This window comes from Salvelinus fontinalis, chromosome 9 (assembly GCF_029448725.1).
Source record: "Salvelinus fontinalis isolate EN_2023a chromosome 9, ASM2944872v1, whole genome shotgun sequence".
Taxonomy (NCBI): domain Eukaryota; kingdom Metazoa; phylum Chordata; class Actinopteri; order Salmoniformes; family Salmonidae; genus Salvelinus; species Salvelinus fontinalis.
Window position 1 is genome coordinate 30,278,834 of NC_074673.1, and position 13,994 is coordinate 30,292,827.

A 13,994-nucleotide genomic window follows, 5' to 3' on the forward strand; every position below is an offset into this window, starting at 1 on the left:
TTTTGCGTATAGATTTGGTCCTGTCCCCCTCCAGGCCCCCACCCCCCAGCAGAGAGAGATGATGGAGGAGGCTGCTGCTAGGGTTGCCCAGGACAACTGTGAGCTGGCATGCTGCTTCATCCAGAAGACTGCGGTGGAGAAGGCTGGCCCAGAGATGGACAAGAGACTGGCCACGGTTAGTGGTTATGGACTCATCACCATATTGGCACTGGAATGCTGCTCTTGTCTGTATACTGACCACAACTTTTGTATGATGGCTGACTTGTACCTTAACTCTTTCTCTCCTGTAGGAGTTTGAGCTGAGGAAGCACGCCCGTCAGGAGGGTCGTCGCTACTGCGACCCTGTGGTGCTGACCTACCAGGCAGAGCGCATGCCAGAGCAGATCAGACTCAAGGTGAGCACACCTAGATTATAGCACTCCACTTTCTCTTCTATTATCGGTATAGTCGAGAGAACGTAAATGAAAAAATGTTTTATCAATGCAAATGATATCAAAGAGTGCGTTTGCATCTGGACTATTTACTGAGCTAAATTTCTACCTCAGGTTGGAGGAGTAGACCCCAAACAGCTGGCGGTGTACGAGGAGTTTGCCAGGAATGTTCCAGGCTTCCTACCCAGCAACGACCTGTCTCAGCCCACTGGATTCCTTGCCCAGCCCATGAAGGTAGGCTATCATACCACTGGAAGAGAGAAGTCTCTGACATTTCATTTTCTGCTGTCTTTGACATAACCCAACCTGATTTTAAGGTTAAGAACTTTACTCAATTACCATATAAATGTCTCTGTCCTGTGTTTATTACAGCAACAGGCATGGGCCACAGACGACGTGGCTCAGATCTATGACAAGTGCATGGCGGACCTGGAGCAGCACCTCCATGCCATCCCCCCAGCGCTGGCCATGAACCCCCAGACCCAGGCCCTGCGCAGTCTGCTGGAGGCAGTGGCCCTGGCCAGGAACTCCCGGGATGGCATTGCTGCTCTGGGCCTGCTGCAGAAGGTCAGGGACTACTGCGCACACAACAACACTTGGAAAACATACATGGATAGAAAAGTTGTTTAGTTGTCTTTACGAATACACCGGTCTCAGTAGAAAAGATCTCTTCCTGTGTCCCTCATCTCTCCTTCCTTGTTCTAGGCTGTGGAGGGTCTGCTCGATGCCACCAGTGGTGCCGATGCTGACCTGCTCCTGCGGTACAGAGAGTGTCACCTGCTGGTGCTCAAAGCCCTCCAGGACGGCCGTGCATACGGACCACAATGGTGCAACAAACAGATTACCAGGTTGGTATCCCCATAACCTTCCCATGGGTGGGTTAAGTTTTTTGCTCGAATGAAGAGGGGAAATCCAATCATTATTTTAAGATTTGTGATATCTTTACTTGTTCCAGGTGCCTGATTGAGTGCCGTGATGAGTACAAGTACAACGTGGAGGCTGTGGAGCTGCTGATCAGAAACCACCTGGTCAACATGCAGCAGTACGACCTGCACTTGGCACAGGTAAACACCACTACACACCTTTTATTAAGCATTGAGATATTCTAGTGCGAGCAACGCCATCTGTCAATAGTCCATCTTGATTCTATACAACTGAATAATGGGCATGTGGTGTATTCTGTCCCTTTGTCACTATCTTAAAACCCCTGTGTGTATGTTTCTCTTGTCTAGTCTATGGAGAACGGTCTGCACTACATGGCAGTGGCATTTGCCATGCAGCTGGTAAAGCTGCTGCTGGTGGATGAGCGCAGTGTGAGCCACATCACAGAGGCCGACCTGTTCCACACCATCGAGACTCTGATGAGAACCAGCGCACACTCCAGGGCCAATGCACCCGAGGGGTGAGTCCTTTTCTGTCCTAATTTAATTAGGATTTTGGGTTGTGTTCATTAACTTCTTATGGCTGCAAGCCCGAGGCCGCCCACAATATGACAATAGCCAGCTCAAGTGCAGGGCGCGAAATTCAAAATATATATTTTTTAAATATTTAACTTTCACGCATTAAAAAGTCCAATACAGCAAATGAAAGGTACACCTTGTGAATCCAGCCAACATGTCCGATTTTTTTAAATGTTTTACAGCGAAAACAGCACGTATATTTATGTTAGCTCACCACCAAATACAAAAAAAGGACAGACATTTTTCACAGCACAGGTAGCATGCACAAAGCCAACCTAACTAACCAAGAACCAACTTCATCAGATGACAGTCTTATAACATGTTATACAATAAATCTATGTTTTGTTAGAAAAATGTGCATATTTCAGGTATAAATCATAGTTTACATTGCAGCTACAATCAGAAATTGCACCGAAAGCAGCCATAATAATACAGACACCAACGTCAAATACCTAATTACTCATCATAAAACATTTCTGAAAAATACATGGTGTACAGCAAATGAAAGACAGGCATCTTGTGATTCCAGCCAATATTTCCGATTTCTTAAGTGTTTTACAGCGAAAACACAATATAGCGTTATATTAGCTTACCACAATAGCCAGAAACACAAGCCATTTCCCAGCAGCAAAAGTTAGCGACCGTAACAAACCAGTAAAAGATATATATTTTGACTAACCTTGATATTCTTCATCAGATGGCAGTCCTATAACATCAGGTTATACATACACTTATGTTTTGTTTGAAAATGTGCATATTTAGAGCTGAAATCAGTGGTTATGCATGTTGCTATCGTAGCTACTTTTTCCACAACGTCTAAACGGCAACGATATTTTTCTGACACTTTTTCTGACACATTCTGACCAAAATAGCTATTCATAAACATAATTAAAAAATACATGTTGTATAGGAAATGATAGATCCATTAGTTCTTAATGAAATCGCAGTGTTAGAATTCAAAAAAATAACTTCATTACGGCATCCAGCTTCGGTATAGCTAGAATACCCCAAAGTTGGGCGCCGGCGACTAGTTCACATGCACGACAGATATATGAAATGGCATCATAAAATGTTTCTTACTTTTGCTGATCTTCCATCAGAATGTTGGACATGGTGTCCTTTGTCAAGAACAATAGTTGTTTGGATTTAGAACGTCCATTTTCCCTCTTGAATTAGCAAGCGCACTAGCCAAGTGGCACAAAGCTCTCCATGTCAACAAACGGAAGAGAACGGAACACGGCAAAACTCCCGAAAAATTTTCACTATTCTGATGAAACTATATTCAAAAAACATACTTTACGATGCTATGGTCACATGTATCAAATAAAATCAAAGCCGGAGATATTAGTCGCCTAGAACGGCAGCTAAACAGAAGGCAAATCCAGGTCCCCCTTCGCGCTCTCCAGAAAACAGGAAATGGGCGGACACGTCATACAAAGAGCTTGTATTCCACTTCAGACCAAGATAAACACTAAATTTCTTCTCTCACCGCCTCTTGACATCCAGGGGAAGGTCTACGAAGTGCACGTATACTAATACGTATCATGTCCATTTATAGGCAGGAAGTAGAACAGAGCATCGATTTCAGACTTTCCACTTCCTGGTCAGGAAGTTTGTGCCAAATGAGTTCAAATGACTCACAGATATAATTCAAACGGTTTTAGAAACTAGAGTGTTTTCTATCCAATAGTAATAATAATATGCATATTGTACGAGCAATAATTGAGTACGAGGCCGTTTGAAATGGGCACCTTTTATCTGGCTACTCAATACAGCCCCTGCAGCCCAAACAGGTTAAGTAACTTGAGATATCTGTGGCATTGTGGTGTGACAAAACTGCACGTTTGTTGCGTTTTATTGTCCACAGCACAAGGTGCACCTGTAATGAGTGCTATTTAATCAGCTTCTTGATATGCCACACCAGGAGAAATGCTCACTAACAGGTGATGTAAACAAATTTGGGCACATTTTGAAAAGCTATGTTGTGCGTATGAAAAATGTGTGGGATCTTTTTAATTTCAGCTCATAAAACATGGGACTAACACTTTACATGTGGCGTATTTTGTAGTTCAGGCGGTCCCTATTTTCACTTTGTTGTCTTCCATTTGGTGCGTAATGAATACCACCTTGGAGATGTGGAGTTTATTGGGGTGTTGGTATACATATGTTCGTAGTTTTCTAACTGATTCGTGTCCTGTGATCCCCAGGCTTCCTCAGCTGATGGATGTGGTCCGCTCTAACTACGAGGCCATGATCGACCGGGCCCATGGAGGGCCCAACTTTATGATGCACTCTGGCATCTCCCAAGCGTCTGAGTACGACGACCCGCCGGGCCTGAGGGAGAAGGCAGAGTACTTGCTGAGGGAATGGGTCAACCTGTACCACTCTGCAGCCGCCGGCCGGGACAGCACCAAGGCCTTTTCTGCTTTTGTGGGCCAGGTACAGCACACGCACTTGTCTTTTATCTTTTAACCACCTTTGCCTTATGACTGGTTCCTCCAAGGCAGTTACCTGGTTTTCCTTACAATACAAGAGCACAGTACAAGTCATGTCCTTGACAGAGTGGGTCTTAGTGCTCATGGTAGCAACCCCATTATCTTGGAACCCACTGCTGTGCTCACCAAGCAGCAGTGTTACTTATGAGACTGGACATTTATACTAAAATCTTAGTAATTTGTGTTCCTGGATCCATTCACAGCATTACAAGGCTATGTTGAGACTAGAGGTCAACCGATTATGATTTTTCAACGCCGATACCAATTATTGGGGGATCAAAAAAGCAGATTAATCGGACGATTTTTTAAAAAACTGTATTTGTAATAATGACAATTACAACAATACTGAATGAACACTTATTTTAACTTAATATAATACATCAATAAAACAATTTAGCTTCAAATAAATGAAACATGTTCAATTTGGTTTAAATAATGCAAAAACAAAGTGTTGGAGAAGAAAGTAAAAGTGCAATATGTGCCATGTAAAAAAAGCTAAAGTTTAAGTTCCTTGCTCAGAACATGGGAACATATGAAAGCTGGTGGTTCCTTTTTAACATGAGACTTCAATATTCCAAGGTAAGAGGTTTTAGGTTGTAGTTAATATAGTATTTATAGGACTATTTCTCTCTACCATTTGTATTCCATATACATTTGACTATTGGGTGTTCTTATAGGAACTTTAGTATTGCCAGTAACAGTGTAGCTTCCGTCCATCTCCTCGCTCCTACCTGGGCTCGAACGAGGAACACATCGACAACAGCCACCCTCGAAGCAGCGTTACCCATGCAGAGCAAGGGGAACAACTACTCCAAGTCTCAGAGCGAGTGACGTTTTAAACGCTATTAGTTCGCACCCCACTAACTAGCTAGCCATTTCACATCGGTTACACCAGCCTAATCTCGGGAGTTGATAGGCTTGAAGTCATAAACAGCGCAATGCTTGAAGCATAGTGAAGAGCTGCTGGCAAAACGCACGAAAGTGCTGTTTGAATGAATGCTTATGAGCATGCTGCTGCCTACCATTGCTGTCAGACTGCTATATCAAATCATAGACTTAATTATAACATAATAACACACAGAAATACGAGCCTTTGGTCATTAATATGGTCGAATCCGGAAACTAATTTTGAAAACAAAACGTTTATTATTATCGCATATACCCTGACTCTGCTTGCAATGAACGCAAGAGAAGTGACACAATTTTACCTGGTTAATATTGCCTGCTAACCTGGATTTCTTTTAGCTAAATATGCAGGTTTAAAAATATATAATTGTGTGTATTGATTTTAAGAAAGGCATTGATGTTTATGGTTAGGTACACGTTAGAGCAACGACAGTCCTTTTTCCGCGACTGCGCACTGCATCGGTTATATGCAACGCAGGACACGCTAGATAAACTAGTAATATCATCAACCATGTGTAGTTAACTAGTGATTATGATTGTTTTTTAAGTTTAATGCTAGCTAGCAACTAACCTTGGCTTCTTACTGCATTCGCGTAACAGGCAGGCTCCTCGTGGAGTGCAATGAGGCAGGTGGTTAGAGCGTTGGACTAGGTAACTGTAAGGTTGCAAGATTGAATCACCGAGCTGACAAAGTAATAATCTGTCGTTCTGCGCCTGAACAAGGCAGTTAACCCACTGTTCCTAGGCCGTCATTGAAAATAAGAATGTGTTCTTAACTGACTTGCCTAGTTAAATAAAGGTGTAACAAAACAAACATTAAAAAATCGGCCAAATCAGTGTCCAAAAATACCGATTTCCGATTGTTATGAAAACTTGAAATCGGCCCTAATTAATCGGCCATTCCGATTAATTGGTCGGTCTCTAGTTGAGACAATGACCCAAGCCCAGCTCAGCTAACCCCTACCATTGTGACGCTGAGTTGTCATAATGCTTCAGCAAATGGACATTACACGGTGTTGGTAGACACAATGTAACTAAATTAATTTATGTCCCTCTGAATGCCTCTGCTGATCCTACAGCTATTGTATGCAGTAATCATGTGCCTATGAACCAGAGTTATAACTGTTAGCACTGAGGTGGTGTGCCCTAGCAGGAAGTCAACTGTGTGCAGCTCACCCTGCACTAATATAAATAGCATGAGCTTCAGCTAAGCTTCCCAGTAAAGCATCAACCATCCCAGAAAAGTGCTAAAAGAAATAGCCCACGTTAAAATATGTAGCTTAAGACACAAGGTTCATGAAATTAATAACTTGCTAGTAACAGATATTCATATTCTATCTCTGAAACTCACTTAGATAATACCTTTGATACAGTGGTAGCAATACATGGCTATAAAATCTACTGAAAGACAAATGCCAGATGTTGTGGCTTTTATATTCAGAACCACATTCCTGAAAAGCTTAAGATCTCATGTTAAATACGGTTGAAGTAATACGGCTACAGGTTCATCTGCCTCACCTAAAGCCCATTCTGGTGGGAAGCTGCTATAGACCACCATGTGCTAACAGTATCTGGATAACGTGTTAAATGCTTGATAATGTACAGTCGTGGCCAAAAGTTGAGTGACACAAATATTAATTTCCACAAAGTTTGCTGCTTGTGTCTTTTAGATATTTTTGTCAGATGTTACTATGGAATACTGAAGTATAATTACAAGCATTTGTTGATTCAAAGAGTCAATATTTGCAGTGTTGACCCTTTTTCAAGACTTCTGCAGTACGCCGTGGCATGCTGTCAAATTAACTTCTGGGCCACATCCTGACTGATGGCAGCCCATTCTTGCATAATCAATGCTTGGAGTTTGTCGGAATTTGTGAGTTTTTGTTTGTCCACCCGCCTCTTGAGGAGTGACCACAAGTTCTCAATGGGATTAAGGTCTGGGGAGTTTCCTGGCCATGGACCCAAAATATCGATGTTTTGTTCCCCGAGCCACTTGGAACACCTTGCCATAAGGCAAAAGTGATAACTATCATGCTGGAAAAGGCATTGTTCGTCACCAAACTGTTCCTGGATGGTTGGGAGAAGTTGCTCTCGGAGGATGTGTTGGTGCCATTCTTTATTCATGGCTGTGTTCTTAGGCAAAATTGTGAGTGAGCCCACTCCCTTGGCTGAGAAGCAACCCCACACATGAATGGTCTCAGGATGCTTTACTGTTGGTAGCGCTCACCTTGTCTTCTCCGTATGTTGTAACTTTAATGTGTTACAGAGTTAATTAATTGAGCTGTATCTAAAGATACTTTCTTTACAGTTATTTACATATGTAATTATTAGAATTTGTGTGTTGGAGATTGAGAGAACTACATACATATTTTGTTGTATTGGTTAGTATTAAATTACGCTTTTGACTGCAAGGTCCAGAATGCCTTGCGACAAGAAGTCGAGAGCGCGCCAGTTATGTGCAAGTGACAAGTGATTATACTGACTTTTCGCTAGCAACTAAGTTGTTAAATGTAACGTGAACAAGTATTATTACTAAAAGAAGCTTTCATTTCAAACCCGATGTCCCGAGTCATTACTTTGAAGATAGTTATTCTATATTTTGGTGCCGAAACCCGGGAAAAGTATGCGCTGCGACAAAGATTTTAGGGATGAAGCGGCTGAGGAGGAACGTCGGCATGAAGCAGAAAGAATGAGACAAAAGCGGGGTACCATTCGAGGTGCCAACTTGGATTTTGAATCAGATTGACATGGAAATAACCCAGTCAAATCCGGATACCGATCACTTGAGTACATTGTTGGAATTGCTGTCAGCTAAGTAGGACATCTTGTTTGAACTTGATCATGGAATTGAACAGTTACCGCCATTGGACGGATTGGAGGCAGAGATTGCATGCACGGAGGATTACAAAGAGCGTGTTATCATGCTGAAGAGCCATGCACAGCGAGTGATAAAGAAAAACCAGGACCTCAATCCACTACCAGCACGGGTGAGTGACGCTAACTCAAACAGATCAGAGACAATCAGTAAGGCTACCAAAGTTGATTACTGAGAAATTCTATGGATGTCAGTATGTGGCAGGAGTTTGAGCCAGTATGAGTCCGCTATTCGCAACAATGATTCACTGTGTAATAAAGAAGTTTACCTATCTGAAAACATCTCACTGGACCAGCTGCAAAGGCAGTAGCAGGACTGATGTTAACCTCTAACGCCTACAAAACCCGGATCCGGGAGCCACCCCCCCCCCCCCCCCCTCCCCCATCACAAAAGCTGACTAGCATAGCCTAGCCTAAAGCCACAGGGATATCATATAATAAAATGTTCATGAAATCACAAGTCCAAGACACCAAATGAAAGATACAGATCTTGTGAATAAAGCCATCATTTCTGATTTTTAAAATGTTTTACAGGGAAGACAAAATATGTAAATCTATTAGCTAACCACGTTAGCAAAAGACAACTTTTTTTTTACTCCACCATTTTCTTACAGCATCAGTAGCTATCACAAATTCGGCCAAATAAAGATATAAATAGCCACTAACCAAGAAACAACCTCATCAGATGACAGTCTGATAACATATTTATTTGAATAGCATATGTTTTGTTAGAAATGTGCATATTTCAGGTATAAATCATAGTTTACCATTGCAGCCACCATCACAAATCGACTAGAATAACTACAGAGAGCAACGTGTATTAGCTAATTACTCATCATAAAACATTTCTTAAAAATACACAGCGTACAGCAATTGAAAGACACAGATCTTGTGAATCCAGACGTTCTAAGTGTTTTACAGCGAAAACACAATATAACGTTATATTAGCTTAGCACAGTAGCAAACCAAACAACAGCATTGATTCCAGCCAAACATAGCGATAACGTATTCACCACAAATAATAATAATTTTTTCACTAACCTTCTCAGAATTCTTCAGATGACAGTCCTGTAACATCATATTACACAATGCATATAGAGTTTGTTCGAAAATGTCCATATTTAGCGGCACAACTAGTGCTTATACAATGAGAAGTTGCCAAGCTCCCCAGAAAATTTTGGCCGCCGTCTTGGAGAGTCACCTAGTCTAATCAATAAATAATCATAAACTTGACTAAAAAATACAGGGTGGACAACATATGAAAGACAAATTAGTTCTTAATGCAATCGCTGAATTACATTTTTAAAATTAACCTTACTGCGCAATACAGGGTGCGATAGCGCAAGGCTACATGGAAAATAATGTTGTCTTATGCATTTTACTTTTTCAACAGAACGAATTATCAGCATAAATAGTACTTACTATTAGCTGAACTCCCATCAGAATCTTGGGAAAGGTGTCCGTTGGCCAAAAGAATCGTTGCTGGGTTGGAGAATGTTCGACGTTTTCCTTCGACTGCAATTAGCAGTACACAATGGCATTCGAGAGAGAGACACCCAACTCAATACGTCAGAAAATGAAATGCCCGAAAATCGCAATATACTGACATAAACTGAAATAAATCGGTTTAAAATAACAAGATTATGACGCCTAAAGCCTATATCGAATAAAAACAGAGCCGGATATTTCTAGTTTCTAAAACCAGAGCTTCTAAAAAGACATTCCAAGACCCTTTTTGCGTCAGCGCGAAGGTCCAATAGGCTGGACACCTCGATTCCAACCAATTTATCAACTTTCTGAACTGCGTAGAACCACATTTCACCTCTCCCTATTTGCTAACAACCAGGGGAAGGCGTATGCAGTGCATCTCAACCAATAGAAGACAGTCAGGGTTATCTACAGGTCTGGGAACAGCGTGGAGATTTCACCATTTTCAAATCCTCATAGGAGAATTGCTGCAAGTCGAGTTCTGTTTCACTTACAGACATAATTCAAACTGTTTTAGAAACTAGTGTTTTCTATCCAATAGTAATAATAATATGCATATTGTACGAGCAAGAATTGAGTACGAGGCAGTTTAATTTGGAGACGAATTTGTGCTATGTCGAAATGGCACCCCCCTAGTGGCAAGAAGTTAACAGACAGTAACTATGATGATGCAATCCCTCTGCTCGAGCAGATTTGGATGGAAAGGTCTTGTGATTAGTGCTCACATGTCAAAGCTCCTGAATCTCACTCCTGTGAAGCATTGAGGCCGCTATATGATGAATGTGAAATTCAGATTAGGAGCTTGGAATCACTGGGTGTAGTATGTTTGTATGTTTAGGACATACCCATAGCAAAATTCTGTAAAGTCAAAGATGTGTCATGTGGAAGCAGACATCACATTTCTGTGTGTACCGGTAAGAGGAGTGCGGTACAACCCCCTACTGTTTCTGCAGATGCTGTTTCCTCAGTTATTCCCCATTCAGTGAAGATGAAACCAGATGCACAGAACACTGTTGCTACAAACGGCAAAGGCATGGGGTAGAAGGCCCATCGGGCAGGAAGATAGCTCGTTGCATACTAGATGGAGACAGTCAGAGAAGCTTCATACATGAAAACCTTGAAGGGCTTGAAGCTACCAGTAATCAGACAAGATTCTTCACACGTTTGGCTCCTCTGATCCAGCAACGTCCCAACGCAACACAGTGAAAGTCATCTTGGAGAATGTCTGGGACAAACAGCAGAGAAATAGAGAGAGGCAATTGAAACCCGACAAGTGTGCACAGCTGTGAAGGTTCCTGGTGAACAGATTCAACATGAGCTCAATAGAAAGGTACTGCAGCTCGCAGACTTTCCAGGAGATGACAATGATCCTGAGCTCTCTGTCCTGATAGGAGCAGACTACGACTGGCAGATAGTATCAGGCAGAGTGGAGCGACTGACGGAGACGCTGGTTGCTTTAGAGCACCTTTGGATGGTCGGTGCAGGGACCCGTGTCGCCGAGGCAACCTGCATGTTCGTCCCACTTGACGAAGACACACTAGTCTCCAAACAACTGCATGCATTCTGGGAGCTTGAGTCTCAGGGTATTATAAGCGAGAAAACCCAGAGGAAAACAACCACCTTCAAAGATGGGTGATACCACGTGTAGTTGCCATGGAAATGAGAAATGCCAGAACTCCAAGACAACTATAAAATCGCCAAGAAACGGTTTGAAGGTCTAAAGAAAAGACGTGACGTTGTACAGCAGATACAATGAAGTAATAGAGGACGTGCCCAAGGACAACGCATCAAGCGCAGACAGCGTAAAATACTACTTCTCACCATGCAGTACTCCGAGAAGATAAGGTGACGACAAAACAGAGTGGTGTTTGATGCCTCGTCCCATGAAGATGGCTGTCCATCCCTCAATGACTAAGTTCAGACTACATGAGATTGCATTCATGGCAGACATCAAGAAAGCTTTCCTGCAGATATCTCTAGCAGAGAGAGACAGACGTGTTGAGATTTCTATGGCTCACAGGCCCACCAAGGGGAAAAAATGAAGAGGAGCTGTGTGTGCTGAGGATGAAAAGTGGTATATGGAGCTTCCCCAAGTCCATTTTTGCTGGCAACTACAATCAGGAAGCACCTGAAACAATATGAAACAGAACAACCAGAAGTTGTAGAGATACTGAGTCACTATGTAGATGACTTCATTGCAAGTTCACGGAATGTTGAAGAGGCTTACCTTGTGACAACTGCAAAGTGAATGCTGTCGATTGCAGGCATGGACTTCTGCAAGTGGATGACCAATTCTCCTGAATTGAAAACAAAATGGGAGGAGAGTACAACAACTGACCACCTGTTGACGCTAGAAACACAAGAAGTAGTCACGAAGGTTTTAGGTTTAGTATGGAGACCGGAAACGGATGATTTTTTGACCTCAGGCCGCTACTGAGCATTCTAAAGCAAACGGAAAACGCAGAGAAGTGTTCTGCAGTCGTCTGCACATATCTTTGACCCTCTTGGTTTTCTGACCCCCCTTCACCCTCAGGATCAAGTGCATGTTCCAGGAAATGTGGGAGAGGGGACTCAGCTGGGATGAAGAATTACCACCTGATCTGACACGAGAATGGCAACAATGGTGTTCAGATCTATCCCAGTTACACCAGCTCACCATACCAGGGTGGTACAGAACAGACATGTGGCCACAGAATAGCCACACCCAGAAACTACACGTGTTCTGTGATGCAAGTGAAAGGGCTTACAGTGCAGTAGCTTACTTGCAAGGTGAATCACAAGACAGGGAAACGAGTCTAGTCGCATCCAGGTCCAGGGTAGCCCCACTCAAAAAAATGACGCTGCCACGCCTGGAGCTCATGGGAGCTGTGATTGGAGCGAGACTAGCAAACAACCTGATGACCACACTGAAAATGGAAGAAAAACAGATCAAAATGTGGACTGACTCGATGATCGTTCTGCATTGGTTTTGCAGCTCAGCTCAGAAATGGAAACAGTTTGTTGCGAACAGAGTGACGTAGATCCAGTCCTTGACCAATCCAGAGTCATGGTCACATATTGAAGGGGAAACTAATCCAGCCGACCTCCCTACAAGAGGACAAACTGTTCGAAACTTGACACAGAGCGAGCAATGGTGGAAGGGACCCAGAATTCTGACATCACCCAATCAGTCCGAGAAGACTGATGATAACAAGGTTCCAGAAGAGGGAAATACAGAACTCAAGTCCAGTTGCTAGGTTACTGTACAACTCGCAGCAAACAGCATAGACATCACTGAACCTGTGTTAGAGCTTGAAAGGTACAGCAAACTGAAGATTGTGTTGAAAGTCTAGTAGCTATTCTGCCCATGAGTTGCGTTCCCATGCAAAACTAGACAGATAGCTAACTAAGTCTTCAATAAAACTCAAGGCGTGACTTTTCTTGAATGAATATATTGAAAACGTTTATGTTGTGAAACTGCAAAATACAGAAAAATATATACTTTAGTATTCAAGTCACACCGACATACTGTAGCTGTACATTATATATTTGAAGTTGCATGAATACAAAGCACGTGCTAAGGTACCAGGCATCTGGCATGATGCCAAACCATAGCTAATTGTTACTCATATGGTAATTGGCTAACTCCTTTCATTACTCTAATGTACAACCATCTATGTAGAATAACAAAGCATATTACACTAGAAAGAGTAGCACAACTACAGTATTGTATATTTTACAATTCGTTTGCATGACGCACGAGCAAAGTAATACAGCTAACAGCATACATGAAAGGCATTGCGATTTGTGAGTAAATGCAACCAACCAACATTGATATGTAAGCAACTCTATCAATAACAAGATTATCATTTTTTTATTTTATTTTTATTTCACCTTTATTTAACCAGGTAGGCTAGTTGAGAACAAGTTCTCATTTGCAACTGTGACCTGGCCAAGATAAAGCATAGCAGTGTGAACAGACAACAACACAGAGTTACACATGGAGTAAACAATAAACAAGTCAATAACATGGTAGAAAAAAGAGAATCTATATACAATGTGTGCAAAAGGCATGAGGTAGGCAATAAATCGAATAATTACAATTTAGCAGATTAACACTGGAGTGATAAATCATCAGATGATCATGTGCAAGAAGAGATACTGGTGTGCAAAAGAGCAGAAAAGTAAATAAATAAAAGCAGTATGGGGGGTGAGGTAGGTAAATTGGGTGGGTAGTTTACAGATGGACTATGTACAGCTGCAGCGATCGGTTAGCTGCTCGGATAGCAGATGTTTAAAGTTGTTGAGGGAGATAAAAGTCTCCAACTTCAGAGATTTTTGCAATTCGTTCCAGTCGCAGG

At 42.2% G+C, this 13,994-nt stretch overlaps 1 protein-coding gene across 20 annotated transcripts in view; it reads left to right on the forward strand.

The window, feature by feature from the left end:
* The window catches only part of LOC129862406 (CCR4-NOT transcription complex subunit 1-like), a 47,760-nt gene that overhangs the window by 20,968 nt on the left and 12,798 nt on the right, over window positions 1–13,994 (forward strand). For all 20 annotated transcript variants that reach the window (XM_055934038.1, XM_055934047.1, XM_055934049.1 and 17 more), the window contains exons 31-38: window positions 35–175; window positions 291–395; window positions 546–665; window positions 804–998; window positions 1,137–1,279; window positions 1,387–1,495; window positions 1,664–1,833; window positions 4,099–4,330. In XM_055934038.1, coding sequence (XP_055790013.1) covers window positions 35–175; window positions 291–395; window positions 546–665; window positions 804–998; window positions 1,137–1,279; window positions 1,387–1,495; window positions 1,664–1,833; window positions 4,099–4,330 — 1,215 coding nt within the window. The remainder of the gene's footprint in view (window positions 1–34; window positions 176–290; window positions 396–545; window positions 666–803; window positions 999–1,136; window positions 1,280–1,386; window positions 1,496–1,663; window positions 1,834–4,098; window positions 4,331–13,994) is intronic.